Source organism: Apteryx rowi, unplaced genomic scaffold (genome assembly GCF_003343035.1).
Source record: "Apteryx rowi isolate R43461 unplaced genomic scaffold, aptRow1 scaffold_57, whole genome shotgun sequence".
NCBI lineage: Eukaryota > Metazoa > Chordata > Aves > Apterygiformes > Apterygidae > Apteryx > Apteryx rowi.
Window position 1 is genome coordinate 688,231 of NW_020450838.1, and position 18,154 is coordinate 706,384.

General features: G+C 37.7%; 1 protein-coding gene across 1 annotated transcript; it reads left to right on the plus strand.

The window, feature by feature from the left end:
* The first annotated feature begins 256 nt into the window (after positions 1-256).
* On the plus strand, positions 257-14,004 carry LOC112973833 (ropporin-1-like). Its single transcript, XM_026082190.1, has 6 exons — positions 257-311; positions 6,583-6,709; positions 7,615-7,732; positions 8,508-8,669; positions 12,696-12,868; positions 13,938-14,004. Exons 1-6 carry the CDS (start codon positions 257-259, stop codon positions 14,002-14,004), a joined length of 702 nt encoding a protein of 233 aa, XP_025937975.1.
* Positions 14,005-18,154: the final 4,150 nt, after the last annotated feature.

Below are 18,154 nucleotides of genomic sequence, written 5' to 3' on the forward strand. Positions count from 1 at the left end.
CTGTGGTTGCCAGGACACCCAGGGACACATGGAACGAGGAGCCTGGCCCCACATGTCCCCAGACTGCAGCTGAGATGCCAGGGGCACGGAGCTGCTCGTAGAGCCGGGTCTGACGGTCCTCACCCGAAGACCAGCCAAGCTCCCCAGGGAGAACCTTGGCCTCTAGTAAAGGTGGAAAACAGGGAAGAACTTGGAAACAGGGAGAAAGGAACAGCGGGTGGGTGAGCAGGTCAGGAGGGAGACAACCAGAGTGAGGATGAGCACGGAGGAGGAACAATGGTACACAGCAGACCACAGCGGAGCAGGTGTTGGTAAGATGGAYGTTATGAAAAGATGGGGGAACACACTTCTTTCTGGGGAAGTTGGTCATGGAATGGAGGGAATTACCTGCTACAGGACAGTTTGGTGGGGAAGTATATATTTAAGAGTCCAGGGAGGTATTTCAGGATGAAAATTTGCTAACCATTTTGAAGTGAAACAAGAATAGAACCTGAACTGGGGAGAAATAGTCTAAGAAAAGGAGCTAATCGGCTCAAGAACAGGAATGTGGGAATTCTCAGACATATACTGCCAAACTTCCACTAAGCAGAGCAAAGACTATAGGTAGTAACGTCATACAGCGGTGGGAATTTTTCAGGGGCAGGAGTATAGGTGTTTGATGCCTGGAGGGGCTCAAGCCATTGGGAGGTCAGTTTTTGTTGTTTTCCATTGTGACTTACAAATCTTTTGGAAGTTAATATAATTTTCTTGGCATCATTTGTTGATCCACCAACTTGATTAGCATTCCATGCAGTAGGAATTCATCTCCAAAATTTTTTCTTTTACTGTTTTTGAATTAATGCTTTCCAAGTCCGTTTTTGTCTGTTACTAATCAGTTGGTAGATTATTACAATAAGAATTTTTTTAATTTTACTGTTAACCATATTGAACAGCAAAAGTAGGTGAAACAGTTTCAAGACTGTAAATAGTTGTTTTCAGTTTCATCCTCTGGTTCTCATGCAGAAACATCATCCAAACACCAAACAAAATACTAAAATCAGATCTGCCTTCCTGACTTTTTGTTAAAGCATTAAGACATTTCTTTAATACCAGGATTTGTAAACCTTTAAAAAATGCAAAGCCTGCATTTTGAGTCTAAGCTACCTAATAGTAATTCAAGCACATTTAGAAGCCAGTCTTTTTAAAGCCCAGATTGAAAGGCCGATCCCCTACTAAGCTCAGGACATGGTAATGTAGGTCACAGATACAAGAAGAGGAGACCAGATGGCACAAGAGGCAAGAAGCCAGCATTGAACCCTGTAAGGGTAGGTCCACCATAACAAAAGGGCTGGCCCTTTTGGCRTAAGAAAGAGACAAACAACTCTTGGAATCAGCATGGGGATTAGAGATGTGAGTGCAGATGAGAGCTTCAGAGGGAGATAGCAAAGAAACAGCTTATTTTAGGTCACCAGTTTTCTTTCATGTGACCTGACATGAATGCTAAGACTGAGACCACTGCTTCTCCTTGTATGAAGCCGGGAGTAAATTATAGCTCTGTAAATCACACCTAAGAGAAAGAAAGGCAGAAAATCCATCATCTTGACAGAAGTCCAATAGAAAAAAAAAACTATACATTTTACTCAAAACCCAGGACCGCCTCTATATTTCAGGACCATCTCTTCACAACCAGGCTGTCAGGTCACCTTAGCCCTGAGAAGCAGACCCTTGTCCACCAGAGGAGGGTCTTGCACAGCTCACAAGACAGCCCATTCCATGACACAACAAACGCTACAACGGGTCTGAGCTGAAAGTCAATACAAGCAATTAAGTTGTCATAGAAGGACACAGAACATAGCAGTTACCGTAGAGTTGTTCTTCTATATAATTCTATTTGCTTCTCCATACGGAAAGGCACAGACACCAAGAGTTCAAGCTTCCCCGGCCTAAGCCAGCAATGTCCCCCAGCAGTAATCTGAGCAGATGACTCATATTAGAAAAAGAAAATCTGTCTTCAAGTCTTTATGTTTCCAGCCATCTCTGCTGTGGGAGTCATAAATTAGGCTAACATAGTCACTAGAAAGTAGAGTGAGATCACTAAATTCATTTCCCATAAGACAACAAACAGCTTTCAGATCGGAAAAGATCTTCAGTCACTCTCAGTACCAGGTTGGGCAAAATTCAAGCCAGTGATTTGTAGACAGTCTTTTTTTTTTTCCCCCATGAAAGCAATATGACATAAATCTTAAGGAAGATTTTGCAAGTATTTGCCTTGAAATTTAAGGGAATATGATGACAAGAATATCCCTGAAGGTTTAAAATGCCTGCTCCATAAGTGGAAAAAACAATTGCTTGAGAATTTTAGTTGAGAGATACTGCAAATGAAATAAAGGGTAGAAAGTAGACATTCAAAGTAAAGATTGTATTGGAGCTAGAATATCAAAAGTGAAGCATGGCTCCCCATCACACAAAACCAGAGGCTAGAAGAATCCTATTTTAGAGAATAACTGATTTTCTGTGACTAGAGATTTCTTCAAATCAATTTTTTTTTCACACATAAGATAATTAAGGTGAAGGTGACCATATTGATGATTTAATGCTCTTTACTCCTACTGAATAATTTAAGATGAAGGCAACCTTCTTCCTTCAAGCTATTACTGGCATCCTTTAATGTAGGCTCAGGACTAAGGAGACATATCTGAGACTTGCTTATGTTCAATCATTTCCTGTATCATTTCAAGGAGCTGCAACAGATAATGATACATTTTCTGCAGTATTATCTGAGGAGAAAAAGTAATCAGAAGCCTACTATTAAGTAAATAGTAAGCTTCCTAATTATTTCAAATGCTTTAGGATAAAGTTTTAAGACAATTTAAAAAGTACCTAGACCTCTGATAAGATCTGATTCAGAGACTTGCCAGTGACTAAACTGGGAATACAGGCCAGCTTCCTAGCTAGGGTAAATGGAGTGGTGCTGATTTAACACCAGTTGCATATCTGGCCCAGCTGAGACTCTGGTTTAAACAGAAATAGTAGCATCAGGCCCATGTTGTACAGAATTCATGAAGAAGATAAGAAATTCCAACTAAGCAATGCTCATAATTTTCATGGGCAGAAGATACTGGTATGTTTTCACTAGCAGGACATTTCTCAAGTTTTTGGCAGATGTATATTGGACTAATTTTTTATTTTTGAACAAATATTAGAACACTTAATTCAGGAGAATGCTAAAGATGTGTTTCATCTTACTTGCCTGATGCACTTGTTGACAAGAATAATGTTGAATAATAATATGATAAAATTACATAAGAATGTATGTATAATTAATTACAAGGTTTGTTAAGAACCTGTTTCTCCATCACCCCATTATCAGGTTTTAAAAAAATTCTGAAGCCAATCCTCTGCAATAACAGCCCCAAACTGGAATAACTAAGTGGTATATCAGATGTAATAYACTTAGCTTTCCTTACAAATTGCTCTGATAAACTTTAATTATCATAATATGGTATTAACACTGAATCAAAATGGTAATTGAAATGTCTGTGTTCTTAATTATTTTGCTGATCCAGAAAAGGAAGGGAAAATACTTGACATAAGAAGTGGCCAGAGCCAGCTACATGTGGGCTGATTAAGGAAGAGGATTTTTTTCCAGCTATACTATGTCCAAGGAACCGAGGGATAAAATCTGAATTAAAAATTCTCTTAACATATCTTAACAACTTAAAGAAATCTCATGCAAAAAAGATATTCAATAAACAAATGTGCAAGATTCTGTGCAAGTCAGGAATCAGCAACAATATATACAATGTAAGGAATAACTAGACAGCTCACAGCTTTGCAGAAAAATATTTGAGGACTATTGTGAAATACAGGTTCATCATTTATATTCAGGGGTATCATTTATAGCCAGATGAAATAATCCTTCTGCTATTCTTAGCATTGGTAAGGTCTCAGCTGGAGTGTTTTGTCCAGTTTTGGGAATCATATTTCAAGAAGGATGTGGATCAGTTGAAGACTCCAGATGAGAGTAACTAAAATTTTATGAAACAAAACATGCAAGGCAGGATTGAGCAATTTCAGGTTGTTTACTATAGAGCAGAGAGTACCAAAGGTGACATGATAATAGTCCTTAAATCTTTAAAACATTATTGCAGAGATGTAAGGGAAGAGATACTCTCCAAGTTAATGGAGAATAGAAAATAAAATGGTCAGTTCAAAATGTAGCAAGGCAGATGTAAGCTAGAGAGCAGGATAAGCTCTCTCGCAGAGAAGCATTGAATGTGCAGGGAGACGCAAGGACCTGCTTCTCCCTAAGGGACAGGAGCTGGGTGCGATCCCATGGGGGGATCATCAGCAATCCCAGGGCCTCATCAGCCAGGCCACATCCCATTGCCCCTGAGTGAGCCCAGCCAGGTCCAATCAAGGGTCCATCAGCCAAGTTCGTAGTGATGAGGCAGGTCTGAGGTCAAGCCAAGCTGCAGACCCGGATCAGGCCTGGTGAGGGTAGCTGGGGTCAGACACAGCCTCATGATCACTAGGCAGGTCCATAATGACAAAACAGGTCTGAGGTCAAGCCAGGCAGTGAGCCTACGGGTCCGGGTCTGGATCAGCAGGGCCATGGACAGGCCAGGCAGGGCTGTAGACTGGCATTGCTTCAGCTGCGGGAACTGGCAGCCGCAGGCTGAACTTAAATGTGGTCCTGGGCCATGGGCAAGCAGTTTGGGGGAAGCCCCAGATGAGGCTGGTCAGGGCCATGAAGGCCTGTTGATGGCATCAGGGCCATGGCAGGCAGAATGCCAGAAAGCCTACACATAGAAAGTCTGGAGGTCTTCAAGAGCAGGTTAGACAAACTCCTGTCCGGAAGGGCAAAGACATCACTGATCCAGCCTCTGGGCAGAAGGAGAGACCAGGTGACCCTCTAGGCTTGCCTTCTAACACTTTGTTCTCAGATTCTTTGTAGTCAATTAAAATAAAAGCTAGGCACATTGCTCTCACTTTAGTGTTAGTGAAAGRCTGATATTTGCTTCCTGAATTCATCAGCCACTGAGGTTCTTGATTCTTCTTTAGAACTGGATTTTTGGGGGTAAAGGGAAGAAAGGTAAGGGAGATGGGGTCCCACCTATCACTACCATGTGATACCACCCCACACCATCCTTTCCATGCGGTTTGGTATTATATCAGTCCAGCTTCTCAACTGATTTTTATATGAAAGCAACAAGTTCTGGGAATCAGTTTTGGTAGGCCCTACTAGAATTCTGAAATAACTTACTATTTGCTTTCAGCTTTCTCTTTCATTTGCTCTTCCCCTTCAGCTTTTCTTTACTTCTTTCTTCCCTTTAGCTTTTCAGTCAGCTCTCCCCTAAGCTAACCAAGGCTTGGGGTGCAAACACCCTAGGCTGCTGTCTGGCCCAGGTGGAAGCCGCTGCATAGGACCCGACCTTCCTACAACAGGTCATGTGAACAGATGACCCCCCATGGGGTTCCTGAGCCATCCTTGCAGGGACCCTGTAGTACATCACAGCTCCTCCCACCCTTTGGAGGTGTCTTCTCACCACAAAGGGTCACTCAGACCATCCAAACCCTTTTCCTCATTCTCAATTTACCGCAGCCTGCTACACCTCCAAGATGCCTGCACAGTACAAACATGACTAATATATCTTCACCTATAAGAAGAGACACTTCTAGTTATTTTGCTGTCATCAATAGAGTGTAGACATTAGACAGGTCTATTGGTTACTGGCAGGGGCACAGCCATTATGTCCTTTCAGCCCTTACTCACACAAATCAGTGGAATAGTTTAACTATTTTGACTGTTCCCTTCCAACCTCTGGATAATTTACAGCCTTTTGTGACTTTTGGGAGCCTTTTTTGCTTGCTGACATTATTGTCTTCTCTTTGATTTTCAAAGGAGGCTACAAAAGGACACCACATTTTCTGGGAGTTTAATAGACATTGAGCACTCAAGTCCTTAGGATAATTAAGTACTAGTTTTCAGGGATGCACACCTCATGGAAAGTCAAAACTGTGCTGTTGCTTAGAGGTCCCAGCAACTGTGTTGCAATGGTAGATAAATTTGCTTGTTTAACATTCGTTAAAAATCTAACTGCTTCTGACCTCATTTTCCATGAGGAATTAGATTTCTCCATCTTACATGGAAATTTATTTGATTCTTGTTCCTATATATAATGTAATGGGTGTATATTTTTCCTTCTTCTCCTTATGTCTTATTTATCATTTGAATGCTGTGATTGTGAAAAACTTAAATTTAAAGCAATGGCTCTAGTATTAATTATAATTGATTGAGCCTATATTAACTACCACTAGCACTGAGAAGTGAAACTTTTGCAAGAAAAAAGTTAGCTGTTTTCATAAATTCTGCCTTAGAGAATGACACTTGTATGATTTCCTTCGGAATGCAGCTAATTTAAGATTTGATTCCATGTGTCCCAATGGAAGTGGAAGTTCCCATTTAAGTTTAAGTTTGTTGGGCTTTGAATTTATAGTTTTTTTCAGTAGGAGAGTACTGAACTGTATGAAAGCTTATTATTCATATTTGCACATTCCATTATAGACAAACTGTTGCAAAAGTATTATTTTTCCTCATAGGTGCTGTAATTACATCGTGTACAAATAAACAAACGTGCAGTCTTTCAAAACTGCGAGAAGTGCTAAAGCAATATGCAAAAGCTGCTATCCAAACCCAGGCTCCAGATTTGCTACAATGGTCTGCAGAGTACGTTAACTTTTTTTTTTTCCTCTAACAAAATACCAGTTATTCTTGGACACAAATGATTTGTGCCCGTAACCGTAGAAATCTTGGTAATTTCAGTGTTCTGCCCCTTGACATTAATAGAGTTACCTTGCTTTACCCCTCCTGGGGACTGAGCTTCTAGTAGTAGTAACCTACTAGCCCTGTACAGCAATTGTACATACATGAAGTGGCAGATGGCAAAAGCAAAATATTGGCTTGTATTTGTAGTAGGCTGTCTCTTATTTTACATCTTTCTCAGTGAGAGTGAAGAGTTAGTGGGGGTAAATATCTGTGCTTAAGTAGTTCAGTCTGGTCAAAGACTGGTTGTGATTACTSTATGATCTGAGCTTAAATTCACCACAAGAATAAGCTTTCAGCTAAGTTTAGAGTAGGTCAATACTACACCACTGCCCTGACTACAGTCTGTTTAGACATACCAGAACTAACTTTAATGCAGCTAAATTGCATGCTGATAACAAACCAGGTGAGAGCCCCTAAAGCGTAAAAACCCGATGGAGAAACAGGGTAAACAGACATACCACGATGAATCCATGCTCCTGTGGCAGTCTCTGAAGTTAAGAGCACTCTGGTCCTGAAATAAAACTCTCTAGAGTCACTGGAAAGACTCCATATTGATTACAGTGTGTGTTGGATCAGGTCCTGAAGGCACTACTCAAAATCCAGTTTGAGCATGAATAATGAAGAAGTCCATTGACAGCACAGAACAAAACAGTGCTATTTAAAATTAAAGTTAACAGACAAACCAGACATTGAAAACCAATCACTTTTTGTCTAGTAAGCATAACTTGCTTGAACATCTGTGTTAAAAAGATCTGCTTTGATTAAAGGCATTTAGAAAGCAAGCACCTCTTTATCTTTTCATCTAGCTACTTTACTGCTGTGGCCTGTGGTGATACTCCTCCAGTAAAACAAGGACAAGAAAGGGGGCCTTGGTCAAAATGGAAAGACCTCACACCAGAGCTCTTAAAAGTCCTACATCAAAGAGTAAGAAACATCTTCCTTACTTTTGGGGGCAAGAAACAGATTGATAACTTATATATATAGGGGGTTTATTATTTTTATTATTCCAGTAATATAGTTATGGTGAACACATTTTCAGTTTGGATAGCCTGCTTTAKGCCTATAAATATTCTATTCAGTTAATACAAATACAACGTATATAGAACATAGTAGTGTATTAGCTGTTTCCATATAGTAGAAAGTAGATTATTTCTTCAGCTGTGCTTCCTTTGGCCCTGACTATTCATGGCTTTCATACTCAGATCACTTGCTCACACAAGTCATACTGCTGTAGTCAAAGGGAGAATTTGCATGATTAAATGTCCACTAACAAATTTAAAATTACAGTCAGGCCATAGTTCTGTAAAATTAACATCCTACCAGATATTGCAGAAATAATTATTTCCCGTATTCACACTGTTAATTTTATCTGTATTTATACAACCTGTAATCATTATTCGCTTCTACTTTTTTCCCCCCTATTTTCTTCATGGATTAATTTTGCCATAATCTTTCTTAGCTATACCAGCAAAACGTGAGCTTCAGGCAGCCAGTTATTCTCTGGTATCACTGATGCTCCCTTTAAGTCTTGGCCCCAATTATCACAGCTTACTTCAAAAGCAAAAGCGTAGGTTAAGCCTCATTCAAGTATTCCAGGGCTGATTTTGGATTAAATAAGAGAAAAATTTGCCTTATTCCAAATGAAGACAAAATGGCATTCATTTTCCTGTGATGCCTTTTTATTTACATTTATTTCCAGGTGGGAGGGAGACTCATCATCAGTGCAGATGAATTGGCTCACATGTGGAAGTCACTGAATCTCCCAAAAGACTTATTYGCAAGTGTAATGGATGTTGGGGGTTTTACTGAAGAAATTGAGTGGTTGAAGTTTTTAGCCCTGTCATGTAGTCCGATTGGAGTGGTAAGTTCCTTTACACTTTTATGTTGCCCTGTACGAATATTTTTTTATATAGTGATTTTGAGTTAATGTTTGGGTTGAAATAGGAGACTGAGTAATTATGCATTTTAACTGTATCAGTGACTAACACAGCTGTTGTTTTTTAAGTCAGGAGGAAATCTCTTTTAGGAATAAGGAAATTACTTTAACTGTATTCTTTCAGGGATCAAGGGAGTCAGAATATTTATAGCACGCTCTTTCCAAGCTTTTGTCCTTCCAGACAATTTGCAACAGATTAAACATAGGGGAAGGCAGCTAGAGAGACAGTGACAGAGGCTTCATCTAATGGTTTCATAAAGACATTTCTGCAGTGCTATGCCATAGCTGCGAGGGCTAGAACAAAAGAGTTTCTCTGTCTCCAGCATCATTCAGCAGATATGACTGAAGAGAAGTATCCTGGCTCTGTTTTGTTGTTCCTCCCTCACTCTGATTTTGTATATGTAATTTGGATGACTAAAACAAACTTCTTGTGTCAAGGGAAACAACTTTTCACCGCTACCTAATATTCAGACAATATCTGTCAAAGAAATCCAAGAACACTAGGGAAACTTGGTGCCATAACACATGCTTTCAGTTCATGTTTTTCTGACTATAAAAACCAAAGGGGAGATAGTGCATTTGGGTCTAATGGCAACTGATAGTCATGCCCTGTGGTAAACAGGTTGCAGTCTTCTCTCATAACCTCTAGAAACTGGAATGTAAAAAGCTATCAGTGTTGACAATCTAGCAAATACAGTCACAGACTTCACTGTGGGTTCAGAAAAACAGCTAGATACTTCTCACAGTACTTAGATGCATTGCTTCTTTGATTCTCTTAGCCATTTTATAAAGGAAAATGGATTTGTGATTTTCAATTAGAAGTGGAAGACAACCAAGTTACTGAGCTGATACAATCAGATGGATTGATGTGACAGATTCACCTGCAGATATCATGAAAGGCCCTTTCTCATCCCATATACCTGCACTGGGCAAATGTTTGCATACTGGAGACTGCATAGTTCCCTAATYTGTACATGAGGCCATTTGGAGGATTAGCAGAGCACTAGTTATGGCACCTTTGTTATATTGGTATAACCAACTTCATTTTACAGTTGAAAGCTGTAATTCAGATGAGATTAGGCCGTGGATGTAGGCATGCACAGAGGTGATGATCAGTGGACTGGGGAATAAAAGATAAAGTCCTGAATGATCTGTTACAACTCAAACAGAAGTTAAAGCTTAAAGCAGACGTTAATGGATGAAGCTCTATGGGCTGTTTGCAGTAGCAGTAGATTATTTTAAAAGTTTCTTAGACATTATAATTTATTCATCTATGTATCTACTTCTAACACAACAAGATTTACAAGATTTAACCTTGGTGGGACATACTTCCTTGACTCTTGTCTTCAAAACTATTTCTGCCAGCATTAGTTCTAACACCTGCCTCATGGGAATTTCAGAAAAGCACTCTAATTAGAGTCAATTCTCTTCAGAGATTGTATTTGCTGTTGTTCTTCTGTTGCTTCTGCTCTTTTTCCAACTTGTCATGAAACTGAGAAATGTTTTTAGAAATTCATCTGTTCACACAGTTTGTACTTCTGCAAAAGCCATCAGGTTCTAGTTGTGATATTAAACTTATGTGCTGTGGAAATAGCCTATGTGTTTGTAAAGATCATTTTGATGTCACAGAAGATATTAAATGTAGTTGAGTGACAAAAAAAATAGTGCAATGAAGTTTTAGTAAAACATTAGTAAAACATTACTGTTTTCATACATAGCTCTTCACTAATAAAAACATAATTCCTATCAGCAGAATTGCCTGTAAAGACAAGTTTTGATAAAGATTCTACGAAATGTCAGCGACCTTTTTCCTAATTTTACCTAAACAAAAAAGTTGTGCATTGATTTATATTAAGGAAATGAAGAGTCATTTTTTTGGTTTAACAAGTGTATATCTTATTATTATATAATCAGGTGGCACCATCTTGTGGGATTCAAAAGTCATGCACAAGTACTTCATGCAAAATAGTATCAGTTTCCTGAAAAATCTGGATTGTTATTTAAGTTGTCATCAGCTCATAAAGCTCAAAACATTGTGAATCTTTATGTTTCCTACAAGAGATAATTTGATATCCTTACAATATTGCCCATGTGAGAACTTCTTAAGGTGAAGAGCATTTAATGTGCTTTACATAAGATATTTACTTAAATAAGGACAGACAAGCCAAAGCTAAGCTTTTTTTGATTTTGCCATTCTATTTACATATTGGGATGAAGAAATTTATGGCTTGTATGCCCATTCCATATTGTCCGGCTTTATCATCTCATCTTTATCTACCAAATTGAAAAGCCTGCTACTAAACTTCTGCTTTCTCTAACAGTATTTTTACTGTGATCAAGACAGCCCTTAAACTTGTCTTTGACAAATTAAGTATCAGTTTTCTTTAGGTTCTGTTCTTAACTATATATTCATTGCTCTTAATCTCCCTTTTTCTGTTAGTTATACATAAATTGAAGGATGGGTGGATAGACAGAAAAGATGTCCATTCTCTTTCCATTAGCCAGGGTGTAGCTTTACTCCTCAACTGTAAATTATGGCTCTCAGGGCACCTACCAGCTTGTCAACTTAAACTGTAAATTATTTAGGGCAAGGGTCATCTTACTGTGATTTTCAATGATGTCTCATGCAACATGGAAGGCACCTCAAGTATTAAGATGGTAAATACAACCAAAGATATGTTTTAATTATTCATAATTCATCCAGCTTTTCCCTGGTTTATGTTTTGAGACTTTTCTTACACAGCTATTTTTTCCTGTATTATATTGGCCCTGTCACCATTTCCTAAATTATCTCCAGTTTGTCAACCACCTTCTAGTAGGGAGAACACGTTCTGTCACAGTAGAGCTATAGAACACGTTCTATCACAATTCAGCTAGTTTGATTTCTCTGAGTAGATGGTCTAGTGCACAATGAGCTGTATTAAGCTATCATATTCCACTTCACCCTTTTTTCTGTTTGTAGTTCATCATCACTGCTTGGACATTATTGCATTTTATGTTCTTTTTCCTAATGAATAGCTGAGTTGTTTCTGCAAGGTGTATCTGTTAGCATTTTTACCCCAAACAAATTCCAAACTGAAGTTTTATTCTAGGGCTATATGTTTTTAAATTCTATTTCTTATTTATCTGACTTTAATAAAAATGTGATTTTGTGAATTATACCCCAGGTTTTCAGCACCACCAAATTTTGTGATAAGTAGTAGCTTGAATTATATATCCACGCAAAGAGTCTGAAAAACACTGCACAACTGTACATACTACTGAGACATTAAGTGTACAGGAACAGATTTAAGATACGCAACCAATGACTTCCTTCCTGGAGCAGACAGTCATGGAAAGACTGAGAACTGGCAAAGCCTTTAATCATCTCCTTATTATGAGAGGCTGCACATTAGAACCAGCACAGAGTGGGCCAAGATTTTCTGCAGATCTAGGTCAAAATTACCATCCACACTTAGAAATCAGATAGCAGGGGGGAAAAGATGAGCTTTAGAAGCCCAGTGACTTTTAAAAAGTGGAATATTTAAACTTTCACCCTTGTCCAGGGTAGACATGGGTGGAAGCTCTTTAGCTTCCCTCTAAAAAGGAATATGTTATTTAAAACAAGACGAACACTAACATCCATCACATATTCATACTAATGATAGTATTTGTAAAAATATTTTATTATTCTTCCTCACTAACAACAATATAGTCCTTATATCTTCACATAAACTAATTCTTCAGATATGACATAAAATCAAGTTTGACATAAATCATGGAAATCCAAGAAGTCCCCTTCATCTACTCAGGACAATGCTGACATCATTATACTTTTTATTTATGTCACTTTTGCCAGCACATTTTTATTGCCTTTGGCATTACTTCCACACCAAAAGGTATTGGCTACTGGTCTCTTCATTAACAATGCCAAATTGAAGCTTTTTTGTTGTCTGTTCTCTTTTCCAATAGAGTATTGCAAAAACACTGAAAATCATATGCGAGGTTTTATCTGGTGATCACGATGGACCCCCACGTATTCCTTTTAGCACTTTCCAGTTTCTCTATACTTACATTGCTGAAATGGATGGAGAGATTTCAGCATCCCATGTCAGCCGAATGCTAAATTACATTGAACAGGAGATGTAAGTATGATCATTCATTTTTGGAATGTTGCTACACTTTAGCTATGAAAATGTAGAAGGATGGATGAATATGGCAGGAGATGAGCGAAGAAGGTTCAAGATAAAAAATAATATATAGTAATAATGATATTGCTATTAATAACTAAGTAATAACTAATAACAATATTACCATTAATTTGAATAGTACTAATAGTAATATTGCTAATAGTAATAGTAACTAAGTAATAACTAATATAAAGTAAAAACAATGAAGTGAAAAAGCATAAAGAATGGCTAAATCCAAGGAGTAAACAGTAATTATAGGACATTAATAAAGTCTAAAAAGACAGAAGAGTAACCATAGTTGTTTATTTTATTTTATAGCATCAAAGATGCTTCACAACTGAGAAAGACAATGTCCCTGATTCAAAACTTTACAGTATAAATAACATTTTCTTATTTGAATGCTAAGGACCATTGCTTTCTGATTTACTATGTAACACATTTGTTCGCAATTGTTCTCACTGTACTACATACATAATAAATCCTTGTGCCTGGTAGCTTAGTTTAGTCTCTAGAAAGCTGGTAGTGTAGTTAGTGCAAATTTTTATAGTCTTCTGGAAGTCAGATGCTGAACAGATATGAYACAAAAGAAAAGAAGAGACATGTTTTGGATGCTGATCAATCTTTACAATGAAATGTTATTGCAGGATAATATTTTAAAACATCTCATAGATTTTAGTTGGTTAGTTTAATTAGAGTTTAGTTGTTTTGGAAAGAGGAAGGTGTTTATGTAAATGAATGAAGAGATGAAGAGCCTATTCTATGTACAGAATGTGTCAAGAGAAAAGTCATGATGAAGCTTGCACAAGGTCCAAACCATCTCTTCCCTCCATAATATCAATGGAAGAGTATCCATCAAGTGTTGGAAAGGTCCAAAGAACAAAGCTTGAAGAGACATTTCAATAGAGTTGAGGAGGAAAAATCCAGTCGAAGTAGGGAAACTTATAATCAGCATTATTTTATAATACATTATATTGAAAGTGTAATATTAATTAATTAACAGATGCTAATTCTATTCTTCATACAGCATTGGACCAGATGGCCTAATTAAAGTGGATGATTTTACACAGAACCCTTGGGTCAGGCTGGAATAAGTGCACACAACTTTTCCAAGACTCTAACGATGACGGATGAAGAAACGCATACCACAGATGCCCCCATTACCAGCAGGTTCTCAATGTCTTTTTTTTTTGTCTCTGTGAATAAATGTGGTCAAGTCAACCAGAAAGTATATGTGTGAATTAAGAGAAACCTGTTCCGGTGAAACAGAACGTTTTCCTGAATTGTTGTTCAGAGAGGGTTGTAATTTTTATGTAAAATGATATTCCAATGCTATTACTGTTGTGTCAAGGAGATTGTAAGGTTAGTGGTCGTCCTTGTCCTCTGCACAAACTGTCATACTTTGTATGAAATTTATCTGACAGAGACAATGAGAAAAATTCTGCAGTCAAGTTATTACTTCATTTACCTGGGAGCAGAGCTGTATCAAAACATATCATAAAGCCATATAAAGTGAACACCTTTTCTCTCAGTACCTCCTGTCCACTACAGACCTACTGACCTTCTTCCCAAGGACTGGGTATATGTTCTCCTCAAAAAAGAACCCAGGACATGCATCCCTCTCATACTGCACTTGTGACACTCTGTGTAGTCTCTGTTCAATGAACAGTCTTGTATTGTCATTAAAAGTTTTCTTTTGGCCAGCTGACAGGATTTTCTGCTATGGAGGCTTCTGCATTTCCCACTTTGCAGCATCCACCTCTCTCCATGTATTGCACAGTGAATCTGGTGCCTAACTGGAGATTCCACTCTGTAGAAGACTTCCCAAAAGTTGGGTTTTACAGTTCTGAATCTAAGGCTGCTTTATGGACTTATCCATCAGTGACTTGTCCTAAATAACTTTGGCACAAGTACCTCAAGTCCCCAGTTAGTGCTGCAATCAATAGGCAATCCTTTCTCTCTTAAAAAGATGGAGGTGAAAGGTGACTTCTCCCTCCCAAAAGGAATTCATGTATACTCCCTTCTTCAGAAAGTACACAGCACTGAAGCTACCCAATAGAAATTATTTACTGAACCTTTTAGCAGAGCCCCAGCATCAATTCTGGCAATATAGGTACAATAGTGCATACATGGCATCTTAGGCCAGCATTCTTTCCCAGATATCCTCTAAAGGGGAGTCCCCCAGATGTTCAAGGCAATTAGCAAGAATTTATTTTTCACATCAGTAAAGTATGATGTAGTCCAGTGTACTTCTCTTTGTCTTTGCTGTTTACCCCTAAACCTKCCAAGAAGCTTCCCAGGGGAAAGGGGGTAATTAACAAACCCTAATGAACAGGCATGGCAAATCTGTGCATAATCTATACTCTGATCCTGTGGTTACAACCGAACCCATGTCCTTGATATTAATGCCATTCTTAATAAAGACTTCATTATAGCTACCAATCTTCTCATTGGCTTCCTTTTAAAAAGCAAATTAGAAGAATAAATCAGAACAGTACATAGGAAAAGCAGTCTCCCTATCTATACAAGAGAATTTGAGGTGACCTTCATCATGAGAAAAATAAAATGTCAGGAACCTGGAAGACTGTCACAGAGTTTGCTTTTGCACTCCCATCATATAATGCTCTGAGAAATAAAACGCAGCTTCAGCCATATCCCAAATTGTGCCACTGCAAAAGCTTGGGAATGATAACTATCTAGCAAAAAGGAAGAAAACATGGAGTTTGTTTAATGGAAGGGAATGGCATTTAATTTTCTCTCTGAAACCAAGTTTAATCATGAGCATGAATAAATAATATGATAATATTATGTATGAACGCGGCACATGACATTGAAGTATTTCAGTGTGTACGACAGAGAAGCTCTTTTTATCATAGTTTTACAATAACAGCAGGACAGGACCAGAGATATTAAGTGATTTCCCAAATTGCTTCAGTGAAGGAAGTCAATGACAGAAATGATATCTACATCTTCTCATACCCAAATCTATGCTCAGAATACATTTCTGCTAACTCCTGTAGTCTTATCACAAGTCTCATTACAGCTGCATTTTTCTTTAAAGACTGACCACTTGGAGGTCTGTGATTTCATAACAACTTTAACTTTTTAAAGCAATTTTCTCATCTTCATTGTTGCATTTAATTTTTTTTAATTATTTATAAGTCAGTTTTACAATTTTATTCATAATTTCAAAATGATTCAGTTGACAAGAATGCACCTTACTAGCCTTCTGTATTAAATTTCCTTTTGATAAAAAAATGAAGTATGGTTCTGCGTGTCATCAAATAATATGTCAAAGAAAAAAAATGGGATTGTGGTTTGGGTGACTGGTTTTTTTGTACCTGTTAGCTGTTGTTAAACAACTTAAGATAATTCTTCCTTAATTATTAAAATTGTTGCATTCATGTCTCAATTCAATGAGAATTCATCCATAAAGTTCCATAAACCCCCTTAAGAAAAGAAAGTACACCAATGGTTCTGGACACTGTGTCAATAATAGCCACACATCATCTTTCAACCTTTTTTCATTTTTCTAGTTTATACTCCTCTCTTTAGCAGACAAAAGAGGGAATTCTGCTGTTTTCCTATTACAGTGATCTTCTTCGTTAATTTTGCAAAGAACAGAAAAATTGGACCAGACTCCATATTCCTTCGAGAAAACCCTTTTTTCTGTTTTTGACATGATAAATATCTTCACAACATGGTTTTAGTGCAGGTTCAGCATAGTTTCAGTGTAAATGTTAATGTAGCAATACATAATAATGACACAGTTTACACACTGGGAGAGTACAGAAGATGCTGAATATTTATATGCACTTCTGCTATTGTACTCCTAATAACATAGTAATGTAACTACATTTTCAGCCTGAGTAAATATAATTGCTTTCAATGCTAAGTCTTCAGAAGGTCTATTTAATCAGCTAATAAAAGCAAACTTATGTAGAATACTAATATGCTAGTCACTGTGTGTGAAACACAGCTATAATACTCACTTGGTATTTGGAAAATAATTACTCTTGACTGCCCAGTACAGTTCACTAACAAAGTGTACAGTCATCACCCTCTCTAAATATGATGGGATATAGGTGAAAAACACTCATCACATCACTCACCTGAACACAGAGATGCTCTTGGTCTTGCCCCTGTTTTATGGTTAGCCTTCTCGTTTCCGCAGGTATGTTCTCTTTTCCTAAAAAGAAATTTTAACAGGGTGGATTTTGAGGATTTTTTACATTTGTCCAAGCATCATGGACATACAGACTACTAGTAAACTAAATAGGGCAAAAAGAATTCAACATACATTTAGAAGCATCAAAATAACTGTATACACACATACCATATTGCAGCACATATATACAAGAAGTATGAAACACTTATCTACCCAGGAAAGCACCACTTGTTTTGGTTCACCTCACTTTTGAACATTTGCTGGCCTCTTTCCCACTGCCTATATTTATTTGACTTGACACCTCTGTCCAACTGCAATATAGCCCAACTTCACCGTCCTTATCAAAATTCCCCCCAAAACATTCTGTTTATAATGAGGATGTATTATTCAAAATGCACGTGACATAATTTTTAGAACTGGCTTTCTTTGTTTTAAATACACAAAAACATACATATTTTAAACAAAACAACAATTTCTTCAGCCTCCCAAAGAGAAGAGACAAAGTCCATGGAAAAATAAGATGTGATTATATAATTAAAAACATTATCTAAGGTATAGGCACAARGAGTAGAAAGTAGATTATCTACATTACTAATTCTGCCTTTTCCTCTTCTGAGTGCTCAACGGTGCATCATTAGAATTCTTTAGATGCAATTTACCATCTCTTCGATTTTCTAATGCCAGGAATTTAGCCTCAAAATTTCTTGTCCATACCAAGTACAACTCATGTGCTGTCCTACCCTTTCCATCTCCCAGTTTGTTTAAATTAATGTATTGCAATACAGTGAAAATATCCTATATTGGCACTTGCTGCCTATGCAAAGAGAGGAAGTCTTTTGTTTGATAGTGTCAATGACTAAGTGACTCATTTTGAGGACACTACAGTGTCTGATGTCAAATATTGCTGGGTTTTGTGCAGTATTTTTCTCTCTTGTACAGATGCACATCATTTGACATCCTGCACTGAGTACACTGGTTCTCACCCTTTACATGATGTCGATCTCTGACTTACACTAAAAGCACCACCACCAGCAGCTTTTCAAAAATGAACAATACCAGTTTGCACTTGTAAGGAC